Raw genomic sequence first — 15,572 nt, 5'->3', positions numbered from 1 at the left:
CACAACCTCTACTTGTTCCTTTACAGCCTACGCATGCTGACGCAGCTCCCTGCTTGAACTACATATACACGTGTATTCGCACTGATCTCTGGTCTCTCAGGACATACACAGTACAGCAGACAGTACGTTACAAACATAATAATAACAACCACACATTTCAAACATAATAATAACAACCAGTTTGGTTGCAAACTCCCACCACTCTCTGGGTAAAGAAGTGAAATATGACTCTTCCGGGCTTGTTTCTGGGATTCTCTGCAGTTCTCCGGGGACAAAGGAAGCACAAACACACCCATGAATCAGTGGGGACACCCTAGTGTGACAGCATACTTAGGGAAAGGGGATAGTTTAGAATAGTTTAGAAAATGAATTTATTGATACTTATGTTAAAAACACATACTTGAGCCAAAGTACTCACAGTATGGATCTGAATTGATTTTATTTGTATTTTAATTTTTTTAACAAAGAATAAAACTTTCGAGGTTTTCTTCAATTATTCCAAGCCTTTTTAAATAATGTTATGGCATGCAAAATAATTTTATTTATATTTATATAATTTTTGTCTGTAGTGTTCATCGTGTCAATTAAGACCCATGAATTGAAAACATATGTTGAAATATTCTAAAATGAATAATCATTTTACCACGTAAGCATTTTCTCTCTCTTATTTAAAAGCATCAGCGAGTTTGGAAACGCCACGGCGACGGAGAGTTTTCCTAGCAACGCTTGTAAACGGGGTTTTTTCGAGATGAGGAGGGATTTCGGGATGGCGTTGTAGGATCTGCCGTGTTGCTAGGAGGAGCCTCGCCCGGCCCTCGGAGGGGAATCGAGCGCGTCACGCCGAGCTCAGGCCCAGGGCTGACATCACCGCGCACCGCCTGACTCCAGAGCCGGGAGGGGACGGGCGAGCCGGGGCCGCGCCGCGTTGGGGGCCTCGGTGTTGTGCTGCTGTCGCGGTTGTGAAATCAAACGCCAGACAAAAGGACAGGAAACTGCTGTCGAACTCCGGACGGAAAAAAAATCAATTACAGAAAGAAAACCTTAAGCTGTACCATCCGCTGCCGGTTTCGGATAAACTTGCCAGGACTTCCCATCTGCCTCTCCTGGGGGAGGCCTGTTTCAGAAAAGCATCATCGCTGTAGAGTAGGAAGCGCTTGCCGGGGATTTGAGCTCTTTTCCGGGTAAGTGTGGGTGTAGACCACGGCACCTTGTGGGGACTCTTACCTGCGGCGTTCATAACGCATTGGCAGGTCTGTTTTTGTATCAATTATATTAACTTAGATTTAACGAGGTCGCCTTTTGTGTCTCTCGTAATTGTTCAGCACATTTGCTACCCAGGAGTTACCACATAACGTCATTGTGCTTTATTTTAAGTTACATCGTAGCTTTCCTGTATTGTAGCATTCTAGATTCGTGCTTATAATTGAAAACTACATATTTGTGCGCGTCTTGGTGACTAAGACGTAAAAGAGAATTCCTCGTTTCTTACGTAATAACCAAGCAAGTTATCGTGTAGCAGCCTGCCTTTCTGAGGTTGCTTCCTTGCAATCATTCTCTTGAACGGCAACATTATTGTACAGGTGATCTATTATATTATTATTATTATTGTTGTGTGTGTTTCTGGGGGGAGGGTCATTGCATTACAATATACAGGATGGCTGGTTCAACACAGAAGACAAGAGCTGGAGCTGCTACTGGACCACCAAGGCCAAAAACCCTTGAGTTAAATCTCTCCCTCCGCTTGTGTCCCACATGCATGGACACTGGTGTTCCTGTTTTCATCGACATGTCTGGCTGGAACAGTTCCTTTGAAAGCTCCCTGGAATAACGTCTGTAGGTGCTTCAGTACAAACTGGAGCCTCCCCTCTCTGCAAAGCCTGCACCCTCATCTTGTCGTTTCTCTTTTCTCTCTCCCCCTGGGGGGATGCAGGTTTGGACGGCCCATGGGGAGATCGGCGGACGATGCTTGATTCTGCCGTCGCTGGGCTCGCTGGCCCGCTGCAGACCGATCGCGACGCCATGGTTGACGCGCCCCGCCGGATCGCCCAGGAAGGGCTCCCCAAACTCTCTCAATGATTGTAGCTGCCTGGCTTGTATTCTGTGCCAGCAGGAGCCTTGCCCAGGGTCTGCTGCTAACCCTTGAGCTGCACCTTCGAAGACTTTGGGAAACGTCCGCAGCCGTCGCCATGGGCAACAGCTGCGTGTGCAGGGAGGAGAGCGACGTGGAGGACGGCGTGGTGCCCCGCGGGCCGCTGCGACAGGCGGACCACCGCGGCGCCGAGCCCGAGGCCCGCAGCCGCCCCCGGGACCCGGTCAGGCCGCCCCGCCGCGGGCGCGGGCCCCACGAGCCCCGGAGGAAGAAGCAGAACGTGGACGGGCTGGTCCTGGACACCCTGGCTGTGATCAGGACGCTGGTGGACAAGTAAGCTGGCTGTGCGGCGGGGCGTCCCGCCAGGTGCTGAGGTGGAAGAGAAACCGAAGGGTCGTCGCAGTGGGTTTCACTCATACTGAGTCCTCTGATGAGCCAGGCGCCATACCAGACACGTTCTGAGCAGCGTGTCAAGCGCTCGGTTATAGATGGCATCACATGGCAGAGGAGGGCACCACCGTTCTGTTTAGGCCCTCGTGGGACCAGCCTGGCTCTTAGTGGCGCTTCTTGACGGTGTAGAGGTGTAGACAGCCTGCAAAGCTCCACGCCCAGAGGCCTGTCCCAGTGCCTGGTTCCTAAACTCTGCTCCTGTGACCCCTGGTGTCCGTCTGGCTTCATGCCAGCTGACCTCTCCGTGGGCTGGGGTTTTTTCTTTTGTTTTTGGCTCTGGAACGGTTGCAGCGCTTAGTAGAACACATTTCTTAGTAGAGTCCCTTTCTGAGGCACTGAAAGAGCTGCGCGTCGCCTGCTCTCGTTCAGCAAGCTAGTAGTTTAATTGAGAGCTCAGTGGGAACGACCACCAGCAGGCACCAGGAGTGGGTTAGGGATGCACTGCCCCCAGAGTGGGTATTAATTGGCTTTGTAATCATGTTCCTTGTGTCCTTTAAAAGACTTTTAAGATAAGATCACTTTATTGGCCATATACAATTTCTTGCATTAGGAATTTGTCTTTTCGCATACCCCAGCTTGCTTTCCATGAGACACAGACACACAGACAGGGAGAGAAGCTGGGGGTCAGAGCGCAGGGTCAGCCATTGTACGGCGCCCTTGGAGCAGTTGGGGTTAAGGGCCTTGCTCAGGGGCCCAACGGAGTAGGATTCCTCTGCCGGCCGTGGGATTTGAACTGGCAACCTCCCAGCCACAGGCGAAGATCTTTAGCCACAGTGCCACTGCTCTGCCCCATTTGAGTCTTTCCCCTCCCCAGAAAAAAAATGCTTTGGAGTTTTATCAAGACATGATGGAATATTGCATGCTGACTAGTTCTGTCTGGCTCTCCTGCTGGTTGGATAATTACAAGTCGTAAACTCCTAATTAGTGTTCTGTTTCAGTTTTGTTTGTAAATGAAATCAAATTACATTGCAAAGGAACAAGTAATAGGTTTATTCCATGCTGAAAAGAGAAGAAAGAAAACGCAACGTTTCGGCCGTGGAGCACCTGAAGAAGGCTGGTCCTGGAGGAGCAAAGATAAAGACAAGGGGATAGGTTATTCAAATACAGTTTATAAATTACAAAAGGCTGAGACCTTGCACCTGAACAGTGGCCTTGAGCTGTGTGTCCCTCTGTAACAGTGGTACTCCTTACTCCTGGAAGGCCAGTGTATCTGCAGGTTTACTAGGTCTCTTTGAAGCAGCAGTACCTGAAGAGCTGGAGGAAGCTGCTCAGCTAAGCCACTTAAGCAAATTAAGCTGATTTAGATCATTAAGAGGTCAGCTGGACTGCAAACCCGCAGATACCAGCCCTAAAGGACCAGGCTGAAAATCCCTGCTCCAGAAGTACAATATCTGCAGATCACCGCAGCTGTTCAAAACTGAAAGAGATCTCAGACTCTGCCCAGACTCAGCCCTATACTTTTATGGCTGCAGTAAGACCTGCTGGTAAAAGATAGTGCTCGAGAATGAACAGTCCGGGGATTTGGCGTCTGGGATCAGATCTGGGAGTTGTTATATAGCAGCAGGCTGGGGCTTATTGGTATTCAGTTGTCTTTGTTAGTGTTTTGCATCCTTTTGCTTTCGGCTTGATGGCCTGGCCTACTTCTGCGTCGGTACTCAGGGGGTTCTTGCAGTGTGTGGAGAGCCTGGACACCCGTTGTCGTCCCTGGGTCAGTCTTGAATGTCCTGGGTGGGTAACGGTACATTTGAAACTGCTCTCTTCATGTTTGTGTTTGAAGGGTAGAGATTGAATAGGTCCTTTCATTCACACGCTATATGCACAGGGCAGTCAGGAGTGCAGAGCTCATCACAAGCCAAGCCATGGGCCCTTTCCAGCGGCACGCTCAGCTGTCAGCAACTTCACTGTAACACGAAACTTCAGTGTTTTCATTGTTTATTTAAAACCATTCTGTATAGTAAGGATTTAAAGGTGCTTACTAGACAGTTTGTAGGAGTAGTTTAAGTAACGGCTGTAGTTTGGAATTATTTAGAGTGTATTGGAAGAAAAGAAAGGCACAACACATTTGGCACTGGGGTAAAGGCATTTGGAAGCCATGCTTTAAATAAGCATTGCATGAAATAGTGGTGTAGTTTGTGTTTTATGTGCTCTTGAGTGTCACTTCTTTGCGGTTATGGCATGATTTGTGTTTGGGGAAAGCCACAGTAGAGGCTGGAGCTTTGGACCCATTGGATTGGCAGGTATTGGTTGCAAGGTACCAGTTCGGACACTGCTGTTGTGTCCTTGAACAAGGTACTGGACCTCTGCTGCTGCAGGCTGGTAAGTCCTGGGCTTGAGACCCACAAGGCCTGCTGGCTTTTTCTGTAGCTGAGCTTTTTTACACAATGGAATCCTTAGTTGACCTAAGAGGATTAGTTTGAACTCCTTAACCGTTTTAAACTCTTCAGTGTGTTGAAAGGTTGGCCTTTAACCATTGCATTTCAAAAGTAAATTAAGATCTCTAACTTTTGGCAAGTTTTTCCTTCCCATGTGTCAAGTCAAGCAGTGGCCCTGAGCTGTGAAAGGGGGTGCAATTATTGTGGGGGCTGCCTGCGGTGTACTAGCCCCATCCTGCTGGTCCCTGGCCCCCTTTGTGCTGTCGAACCCGGGACAAGATCTGGGATCAGAGTCTCTCGGTTTGTGGAGGACTTTGTGCTCCACTTGCCTGTGTTGTCAGGCTGACGTGGCTGAACCTTTTCTCTCATTTGAAATGTTTGGCCTCCGCAGACAGGCTGTTGCTCGTGTGGTCTTCATGTTTCTTTAATACGTTCTCTTTTTTTTTTCCTCCTTCTGTGAACCGAGATCAAATTCTGTAGCGTCATGCCCTCTGGAGCTTGGTACAACACAGTCTGCACAGCAGTTTGGGCACAAATAATTGAGCTTAGAAATACGGCTCGCTAGAACCTGTGTTGGAGTTTGGATCGGGTTCAGACTGTTGTCAGTTATGTAAAAAAAAACCTGCTGTTTAGACAGTTTTCTCCATGGTGGCGAAGTCCCTTGGGAAGTCTCTTGCATGCTCTGATCATCATTTAAATGAACAAGGTTGACTGATGCATCTGCTAGCATTTAGCCTGTTCATTCATTCTAAGCAATGACCTGTTTCCTGTTGTTTCATTATATGAGCCTGGGAGCGGGAGAGTTTAAGGAGAGGAGGCCCTTCCACTAGTCCAGCTCATTTGTTTGCTCGTGTGTCTGAGGACCTTCAACGGGAATCTAGGCTCTCCAGACGCTGCGTCCTGCTGTTTGTCTGAAGGAAGTTAGGGTATCGTGGTTTTGACGATGTGTAGCTTATTCCAGTCTCCTGCAGCCCTCGGTTCAGTGTACAGAAATGTCTCTTACTGTGTCTCAAATGTACAGCTGTATGAGCAGGATTGGTCTGCTTCTCTCCTGAAGGTCAAAAGATCCCCTTTAGTTATTTGCTTACCTTGAACATTTTATTTATTAACTTCTCCTTTGCCCTCAGGTGTGAGTTAAGAGGCCTATTAAAACCTGCATGTCAGGGAATATCAATTTTATATATCTGCGTAGACTGAAATTCACAGTTTAATGTTTCATTATAAATCAGGGAGGGAATTATATGCAAATTCCTTTGTTTTTGTTTAATCCGGTAAATGAGCACTAAACCTACTAACGAATCTCAAGGGAAAGAGATCCCGCGGAGACTCTTGACAAATGAATGCGCAAGAGTGACTAATGGATTTGCCCCATTTAAGATGGAGCCAATGTAATAACCACATAGCTGGCAACGCTTGCTTTATGGTAGTCATCGATCCCGAGGTTAGTTTACCGAGCCTTCTTTTCCAAAATATTCCACTTCTTTTTGAAGGTTATTTAAACGTAGAATAGTCAGTTACTTTTTGTCATATTCAGTTTGGAATCAGCAGTTGTTTGTCTCGTCACGTCTTGGCTCTCAGCTACAAACCCGGCAACCACACACAGGGAGAGCAGGGAAATAAGTATACTGAGAAGTGTTGTTATTTATACTGGCCCTTGATTGTTGTTTTTGTTCCTCTTGTGTTGCAGTGACCAGGAGCCACCATATTCAATGATCACCCTGCACGAGATGGCAGAGACAGGTAACTGGTGTCAAATCTGATTGCTAGAAGTCTAATTCTCGTTACAACTGAGAAGCAACCGAGGGGAGAGGGGTGGGGCCGAGTTCACAAAATCCTTCCATAATTTAGTCCTTGGTTCTGAGTTTCAAGGTCGTATTTTCTGAAAGACACTCTCTGCATTTACTATGAAGGGAAAAAAAGGCTAAAACCACTTCACTAGAACAGTGTTAATGATGCCCAGGAGCTGGTTGACCTTTGTATGGGACATGTGTTTTTTTGTTGTTGTTTTTTAATTTCCTGCAGGGGTAAAGGGCTCTTTTCCATGTGCTGTACTTCACACCTGTGCGATAGTTTAATCTAAGAGGAATATTGCCTTTTTATTGGGCAGTATTGTCCTTATCTCCACATCTGCAAACATGGTAATATAATACAGTTGTGTCCTGACTCCAAAAGCATTTTATTTCTACATGGGGAAGATCAGAGATAAGATATAAGAGCTTAGCATAGTTCCAGGGCAGTGCACTGTGTACAGTACACAATCTGCCCGTATCTGGCTGGAGATCTGTGATGCACATGTGGGCTTTTCTATATGCAGGTGAATTAGGCTTCCTAATCCCTAATTACCTAAATGATATTCATTACTACAGCATGAACAAAATTAAGCTCTGTGTTTTGAGCCTTCAGTGCTTTGCACCACATTGCCTCCTCAACAGCTGCTGTGTTTTAATAAGACTTTGGAAGATGTGTACGTACGTGTTGTACCTAGAGGCTTGTTTTAAACACATGCAGAGAGTTGTCGGCTCAGCCTGGAATAGAAGCAGATGCTGGTCAAGGGTGGACCTGCACATCCGTGCTGGGTCTGTGTACTGTAATCGCTTGCAGACTGATGAACTGTTACTCCCCAACCCTGCTAGGCTATTGTGATCACCATTGGCCAAAGCAACTTAAGTGCATTTTAATTAGGATTTTTTCATGTGAAGGGCAGACATTAAATAATTGTAATGAACAGAAAGGGCTAGGTGGTGTGGGTAGTAATGTTTTTAGCATCAACACAGTGCTCTTTGCGCGTGACTGGTGACTGAACCCATTTGCCGGAACAGTATGGTTTTAGTACCAGTAGGTAACCTAACAAATGAACAGTCCCCTTGGCCTTATCTGTCTAAGGCTAAATCTGCTTGTAATTCAAAATTATAGCTGTAATAAAACCCACTGCAGTCATCAAGTCCTAACAGCTAAAAGCACTGTTTAGCGCAGCACCCAGCCAGTCAGCCCCTGTCACACTGCTTTTTCTGTAGGGCCTCCTGCCTCTGCCTGCCAGCGCCTGCCAGCCTGGCACTTCTGTAATTGCAGAATGTGGTGTAGGAGGGCCTCAGGCCCCTGACAGTCCATGTGCTCTCTCTACCTAACAGACGATGGCTGGCTGGAAGTGGTCCAGTCTCTGATCAGGGTGATTCCCCTGGAGGACCCTCTGGGACCAGCTGTTATTACCCTGTTGCTTGATGAATGCCCTCTGCCAACCAAAGTGAGTTATGCCCACGTGAGGCTGATGCAATCTGGGGCAGGAGCCCCGGTACCACAATGCGTGAATTGTTTTTCTTTCCAGTTTTCCTTGTCTCTCTGCCACAGTGTGTTCAAGTAACACAGTGCTGCCAAAATAATTTGTTCTTTGGACACTGGATTTTTGTTGCGGCTTCACAATTTCGAAGTTTTGAGGAGATGATAAGACCTAGTGTGCCAAACAGTAATCAGTATTTTTAATTTTGTTACTGCTGCGTATTTATTTCGACTTGACGGGGCAGAGCATGTTCATATAGAACTTGGTGCACAAAAGCATGCTCAGTGCAGAGCTCTGTGGTTCTCTCCAGTTCTGTCTCGCACTGGGATGCAGAGCCCCAGGAGAGCATTTGTCCTCATAATACATAATGGCGCCAGCAGTAAAACTAAAAGGTTTGGTTGCGCACCATTTGCATTCATAACCCTGTGAGGAAACATTTCACATAGATCTGAGTTTTTTATTTTGCCTAAAGCACAGTTTGTGTAAATTATCAAAGCACATACTTGCAAATCCCTAGTCTTCTTTGTGTAATATATTTTTAAGTGGAACAGCTATTTAAAAGTTCTTTTTCTGCAGGACGCGTTACAAAAGCTTTCAGAGATGCTTAATCTGAGTGGCTCAGCAGCACGCCAGGACGCTGCCATCCCTGCCAAACACCGCAATACCACGGCTGTCCTGGGGTGCCTGGCGGAGAAACTGGCAGGTAAAGGAGAGGGAAAGCACTGTGTGCCGTGCTGTGGTGTCCCCGAGAGCAGCCTCCTTCCAGATTGCCTGCAGGAGCTTGGCTTGGCGTGGAACCAAAGGCCACGTTAAAACAGTGACATAAGAATGCGTGTCACTCCCCTGCCAGCGAGCTGGCAGTCATACTTGGGAAGCAGAAAGGTGCTGATCTCCATGTGGGCCCCAAGCCCAGGAACACAATGCGAGCAGTCAAGATGTGCCTTTACGCAGTTTTTTTACAATGCTGTTTTAAACTATGATTCAGATTGGTTCAGAAACTTGCTGTTATAAAAGTAAACTTTGAATGTCCAGCTCAGAATGTGACAGCTTCTTGTTTTGAGACCAACAGTGTTTTTTCTTGCTGCCTTCCAGGTCCAGCTAGTATTGGTCTTCTGAGCCCTGGGACTCTGGAGTACCTGTTGGAGAGCCTGGTGGGTCCTGAAACAGCCCTGGGGCAATCAGGGGCTTTGAAAGCTTGTGGCTGACCGTGTTTACAAGCTACAGGCACCTGCCTTTGCTCCCCGTGTCCAAAACCAGCTTAGCTATTATTTTGTGAAGTGCAATAAGTATTGTTTGCTTGTGTATAGTCCCTGGCCAGGGAGACCACCTCTGAGCTTATTGAACAGTCAGTCATCTGCAAGAGTGGCAGTCAGCATGTTCTTCTGAACTTTAATGCCAACCGTATGCAGTATTAATATTTGGTAACTTGCCGTCTTCCCTCAATCCACTGATATTTACAGGACATCTATAAAGCAGTAATTCCCTTCCAGATTATTTAGAGGTGTTGCAGCAGGCTGTTTGTGCTGCTTGCCTCTGGGGAAAACGGGGCGATGCAGCTTGCTCTGTTTCGATGCCAGTACATTGGTAGTGGGTGATGGAACACTGACGCTCTGAACCTCTTCTGTTTCAGAGTTCAGAGGCTCACCCCACCGTCATGCTGTTTGCACTCATTGCTCTTGAAAAGTTTTCACAGACGAGTAAGTCTCACTCTACTCTCATTAACCTCTTCTCATGCTAAAGGCAAAGTAAAGGTTTGAGGTAACTGTTTCCGACAGACAGATGTGTATGATAATGAAAGTCTCCGTTCCACAGTACTCCAGCTGAGAAAGTACTATAGTAAAGTCTTTATGTAAGCATTCATTAAGCATGCATCTGTTTCAGTTAGTTTGTTTTGTAGTGTTAGTCATGCTCGTTTAATTTAAGACCATCTGCATTCTTTACAACAGTTTTTTTCCACTTATCTGTAAAGGAAACTTCGTGTTTCAGTAATCTCTTTTTCATCTAAAGGGGACTCTTTGCTCCTGAGAAATCAGTTTTTGTTCTCATTTTGTCCTTCACAGTGCATTTGTGTAAGACGAATGTCGTCAGATTGGGCCCATAGTCCTGGGCTCTTCTAGACACACATGTCCCTTGTGTTTTAATCCTCCAGGTGAGAACAAACTGACCGTCTCCGATTCGTGCATCAGTGACCGGCTCATGGTTCTGGAGACCTGGGCAAACCACACCGACTTCCTCAAGCGTCAGGTCGGATTCTGCGCGCAGTGGAGTTTGGACAATCTTTGTAAGGTTCACCGACGGCCCGGGCAGTTTCGTGTTGGGTTTACACACATTTATTACACAGGGGGATTCAGGAAAGACAGAATTGGAGCTAGTGGTTAATGATTTATTTAGAACTAAAACCATTTGGAAGGAAATGCGGGTGTAGAAGTTGAAGCCGGAACCTAATGGGAAATGACTCATCCCTTGAAATACATGGGTGGTGTTTTGAGATCTGCTGGGTCATTTTTAGGTGCTGTTTTAGAGCTAGAAGTTACACGTTGTTCTGACAGTGCTGCTGCTGTTTTCCACAGTTCTGAAAGAGGGCCGGCAGTTCACCTATGAGAAGGTCAACCTGAACAATATTAACGCCATGTTGAACAGCAACGATGTCAGCGAGTATCTCAAAATCTCTCCCAGCGGGCTGGAGGTAGGGTCTTTTGATGTTTCTGGCCCTTGATCCTTCCCCAGTACAACTCTTGCCAATCAAACAAGAACACCACTCCTCGCTTTGGTTTTAAAGGCATTGTCTTGGTAACTGCTGAGGAAGAGGTGCGATTTACTGTGCTCTCAGACATCAGGAATGTTTGGATTCTAAGGGGGGACAGCTGTGTCAAATTCCCCCTCTCGTTCTTCTGGTTCCAGGCGCGCTGCGATGCCTCCTCCTTCGAGAGTGTCCGCTGCACGTTCTGCGTGGACTCGGGCGTCTGGTACTATGAAGTGACCGTCATTACTTCAGGAGTAATGCAGATTGGCTGGGCCACAAAGGACAGTAAATTCCTGAACCATGTAAGTGTCAGAAGGCATGGTAGTGCTGCTATATATACTTTTTTTTTTACTTCCCCTCTGAGTCTTTCTTCTTAAACTTGCAAATGCATGAAAAACAGACACTGAACAGTCAAGGGAGTAAAGATTACACCCCAGTGACTCTGCAGCTTCCAGTGACATAAAATGTTATGTTAAGAAGGATATAGATTATTATAAAAATATTCAAACTGATGTTTATGCTAACACTTCGTGCATTAATTTCCTGTGCTTCTGTTTGCTAAGAGCTGGAGTGCTTGCATGCTTCCGGTGTCTGTGAGTCTGTAGCGTGTGTGTGTGGAAGGCGGTGTGTGAAGCTCCAGGCGGGTTTCGCTGCTGTGGGCCTGACCCTCATGCCTCTGTGTGTGTTCCAGGAGGGCTATGGGATAGGCGACGATGAGTACTCCTGCGCGTACGATGGCTGCCGGCAGCTCATCTGGTACAATGCCCGGAGTAAACCCCACTCGCACCCCTGCTGGAAGGAAGGTGAGGAGTCCCGCAGCATGTCCGTCAGCACTGGCGGGGGAGAGGCGGCTGCTAGCCGCTAGTGCTAGGAGTGTCTTCCAGGCTTTTCCTGGAGGATCTCGGGGAATCTGCTTGCTCCAGACACCAACGGTCCTGTTGGAAAAGACCTAAACAGCCCTCTTGCTAGTTACCTTTCTTTTATACCAAGTGCTAAAGCTGCTTGTGTTGATATGGTGCCCTGGTTTACACAACCAAGCCTGACTCGTGCTCTTCATTGGCAAAGCTTCTCTTAGGCTTTTCAGTTCAACATCTGTCCTCAGTTACCTAAGAGATGTATTGATGTGCTCTATAAGCTCACTTCATAGTTACAGCTTCAGCTGAAAAGAATCAAGAGGTCAGGAGATGCACAGAGGCGTCAACTGATCATGGCCTCCTAAGCCAGGTCTTATTCTTCTCTTTCCTGTGTCCTTCAGGTGACACGATAGGATTTCTGCTGGACCTCATTAAGAAACAGATGGTTTTCTACTTAAACGGCAACCAGCTTCCCCCAGAGAAACAAGTCTTCTCATCGGCCACGTGAGTACGGGCAGTAAAGAAAGGAAGTTGTAAACAAATATGTGAGTTAATTACAATAATGGGGCGCTCTGGAGGATGGAGAGCTTCGTTTTCCAGTTAGGAATGTCACAATGGTGCCGGTGAAATTCTACGGGTCCGACTTTAAACAAGAAGCCTTTTAATGGAAGGATAAGCAAGATGACTGTTTCTGTTTTCCCTCTTCTTCCTCGTCGTCTCTCAGATCTGGCTTTTTCGCAGCGGCAAGCTTTATGTCGTACCAGCAGTGCGAGTTCAACTTCGGCGCGAAGCCCTTCAGACACCAGCCTCCTGTGAAGTTCAGCACTTTCAACGACTACGCCTCTCTGGCGTCCGATGAGAAGATCATCTTGCCAAGGTGAAGCTTTCTGTGCTGAAGGGTTTTCAGGCAGGTTAACGCGCGGCAGTCCACTGGTGTGTTTCTTTCATGTTTCAGCTCGAGTCAAACCATTGATCCTAGCGTGAATGTGAAGCTGGAGATGGAACTTATTCTTGTTAACAGTTCTAAGATTGCATTAAAGAGAAGCAATGTGTAACTTGATTGTGGACCTTTATTAATATAACTGCCATTACACAGCCGTTATAACTGAAAAATGTGTGAGCAATCTGTTGAAGATTCCAAAAAGCAATATAATTTGATACCAAGTAAATGCCTAGAATATGATTTCAGCCTTGTTTCATTGTATAAACCTGTATGCTGCAATTCAAAGTGTTTGATTTACCCGCATTAATTGACAGTTGTGATCCTGTTTTTAAAGACACCGACGCCTGGCTCTGCTAAAGCAAGTAAGCATCAGAGACAACTGCTGCACCCTGTGCTGCGATCAGATGGCCGACACGGAGCTCAGGCCATGTGGTCACAGGTAAGCTTTAGATACAGGAAGCACTGGGTGGCTCTTTCATGCACCTAGCGAAGCAGTTCATTCACACTCACTTCATCACAGTTGTACGACTGAGAACACGAGCCCAGACAGTAAAGCAGCCTTTATTAATGGAATGTCTGTGCAAAGATTGTTTGCTTCGTTGGTGGGAGATTGATAACCATGCTTGATCACTTCTGCAGATTGCATCTAAAGGGTCCTTAGCAATTCCTTCTGAAACTGCAAAACATTCAGAAACAGTGAAGAGGTTATCTACTTGTGTGTAAAAATGCTTTGTTAAATTTATTCAAGTCTGTGTGCTGGAGCCCTGGCTCTCTCTCACTGTCGCTCTGTCTTTCCAGCGGCATGTGTATGGAGTGTGCCTTACTGCTGGAGACCTGCCCGCTGTGTCGCCAGGACATTAAGAGCAGAGTGAGACTCATATCGCACGTGTCCTGACACTGGAGCTCTCCCACGCCCTCTCTGTGTTGCTGGCCTGAGACCAGGGCGTGCCCAGTACCGGCCCGTGTTGCGGACAGAGCACAGGGCACATCATATCGTCTGACGGCACCTTTTCCCTTGAAACTGTGGTCTTAACTGGAGCGGTGGACGACGGCGTCGAGGCCTGGCCCGGCCAGCTCTCGCTGCAGGCCCCGATCTGTCCCCTCTGTGGGGCACGGGGAGGTGGGGATGGATCCCTCTCAAAAGGCCTGGAGAGCTCCAAGGAAATGGCCAGCAAGGACTGGGGGGGGTAGCCTTTAAGGGACACTCCAAGGAATACCGGGCAAGGTCGGAGACCCCATGACCCTGCGGTTACCTCAAGACTGGGGTTTACAAGACCAGAGTGGGAGGACTGCAGCTTGTACAGCAAACACATGCAGGACACCTGCAAACAGCTGAATCGCCTCTAAAACTACTTTTATTACCTCTGAGAAACAATGGAAATGCTGGACGAGTGTGATCAGAAGCATTGATTAGCAGATCCATGTGAATGGGCCCTAAATATTTTTTTCCTCTAGCTCCTTTATTCCGATTGAACAACAGAAGTACGTTGGCCCCATCATGTGATCAGCTGTTTAACGTGAAGATGTAGTCTGATCTAAAGAGTCTCTTGGAGGTGTGTTAGCTGTACAAGTCCATTCTCTCTCTTCTCTTCAGAAACCTTGGTCTTACTGTGCTGCAGATGTAGCAGTGTTAAAATATTGGGGCGTTTTTGTCTTTTAATAAGTAAAAAGCAATTAAAAGGAAAATGTCTTCTTAATTTATCCCTCATTGAAAATGTATATACAGGTGGTGATAACCGAGAGAGACGGCTGTTTTCCGTCTGGTTGATCGGGATTTTAACAAAAACCCGGAAGAGCGACTTCTGTCTCTGGGTCTTTCTCACTCCTTCGCCTGCTCGACCCGTTTCTGGAGTGATTCTTAATATGCCGACGATGGCTTTGCAAAAAAAAATGTATGCTACAAATATATCTTCCGAAATATATTTGTATCCGATTAAACACACTTTTGGTAATAAAACCTGAAGCTATAAAGAAAAGTTCCTTCAGCTGCGGCTTAGAAATGTTTCCTTTTTAACGGGTATTGGCTCAAGGACTGAGTGCGCACTAAGCATCAGACAACATTCCTAGGAACTTCTGCAGGATATGCTCAACACAACCACTTAAAGCGATCGTATGTTAAGACTCCCCCGTTCCTAATGCGGATAATTTTATCAAGTAGGTTCTGTTTGCGTATGGAAAGCATTAAAAATTCAGTTCTGTATTAGGCAGGAAACAATTCTGTGCGGAACGTCGAAGATAATCGCATTGAGCCCCGGACTTCACATTTAAATAAGAATTCCGCAGTTGGATTAACCAAATCAGAATTATTTGCTGAAGTTCCTGTTTTGTTTTTATACTGAAAGGTTTGTCGATTAAAACAGTGTTTTATAGTAACGATTTGTTACATTAACGGTTTATCAAATGGGGAAAAACAGCTCCTACGCTGCTTTTGTACCCTGGAAACTGGATTACAGTTAATGGCAAATGCTTTATTTTTTTTTTTAATCATGATAAATTTGTATTTTGTTAACTGATCCTGTCGGTAGAACGTCTGCACAGTGGGCATAAGGTCAAGATGTCCTGTTAGGAAGACCGTGGAATAAGGAAATCCCATGTTGTACAGAAGCGGTTTTCAAGAAAATAAATGCTTTTTGAGCGTCTGACTTGTCTTTTTGATTTGTGTACTGGGAATGCAACAAAAACTCAAGAGGGCGCTTGTGTCCCAAATGTGTATATGTGGTGTGCAAGGGTTTGGTATGTCCCATTTCAAACGCGTTCTTGGTAATTTTTGGTCTTCATCGAATGACAGAGACCAACCCTGGCAAATGCAGTATTTTTTTTTTACTTTTAAAATTTTTTTAATTAACT

At 46.4% G+C, this 15,572-nt stretch overlaps 1 protein-coding gene across 1 annotated transcript; it reads left to right on the top strand.

The window, feature by feature from the left end:
- Positions 1–871: 871 nt before the first annotated feature.
- On the top strand, positions 872–15,365 carry rspry1 (ring finger and SPRY domain containing 1). Its single transcript, XM_088938900.1, has 15 exons — positions 872–1,181; positions 1,931–2,422; positions 6,599–6,651; positions 8,040–8,152; positions 8,762–8,888; positions 9,278–9,336; positions 9,816–9,882; positions 10,335–10,466; positions 10,756–10,871; positions 11,087–11,230; positions 11,620–11,731; positions 12,184–12,286; positions 12,507–12,659; positions 13,060–13,164; positions 13,524–15,365. The coding sequence occupies exons 2-15, from the start codon at positions 2,073–2,075 to the stop codon at positions 13,618–13,620; spliced, it is 1,731 nt and encodes a 576-aa protein (XP_088795026.1). The 5' UTR covers positions 872–1,181; positions 1,931–2,072; the 3' UTR covers positions 13,621–15,365.
- Positions 15,366–15,572: the final 207 nt, after the last annotated feature.

This window comes from Atractosteus spatula, chromosome 21 (genome assembly GCF_055471065.1).
Source record: "Atractosteus spatula isolate fAtrSpa1 chromosome 21, fAtrSpa1.hap1, whole genome shotgun sequence".
NCBI lineage: Eukaryota > Metazoa > Chordata > Actinopteri > Semionotiformes > Lepisosteidae > Atractosteus > Atractosteus spatula.
The sequence above is the reverse complement of the archived record's forward strand: the minus strand, read 5'-3'. Positions and strand labels throughout refer to the sequence as shown.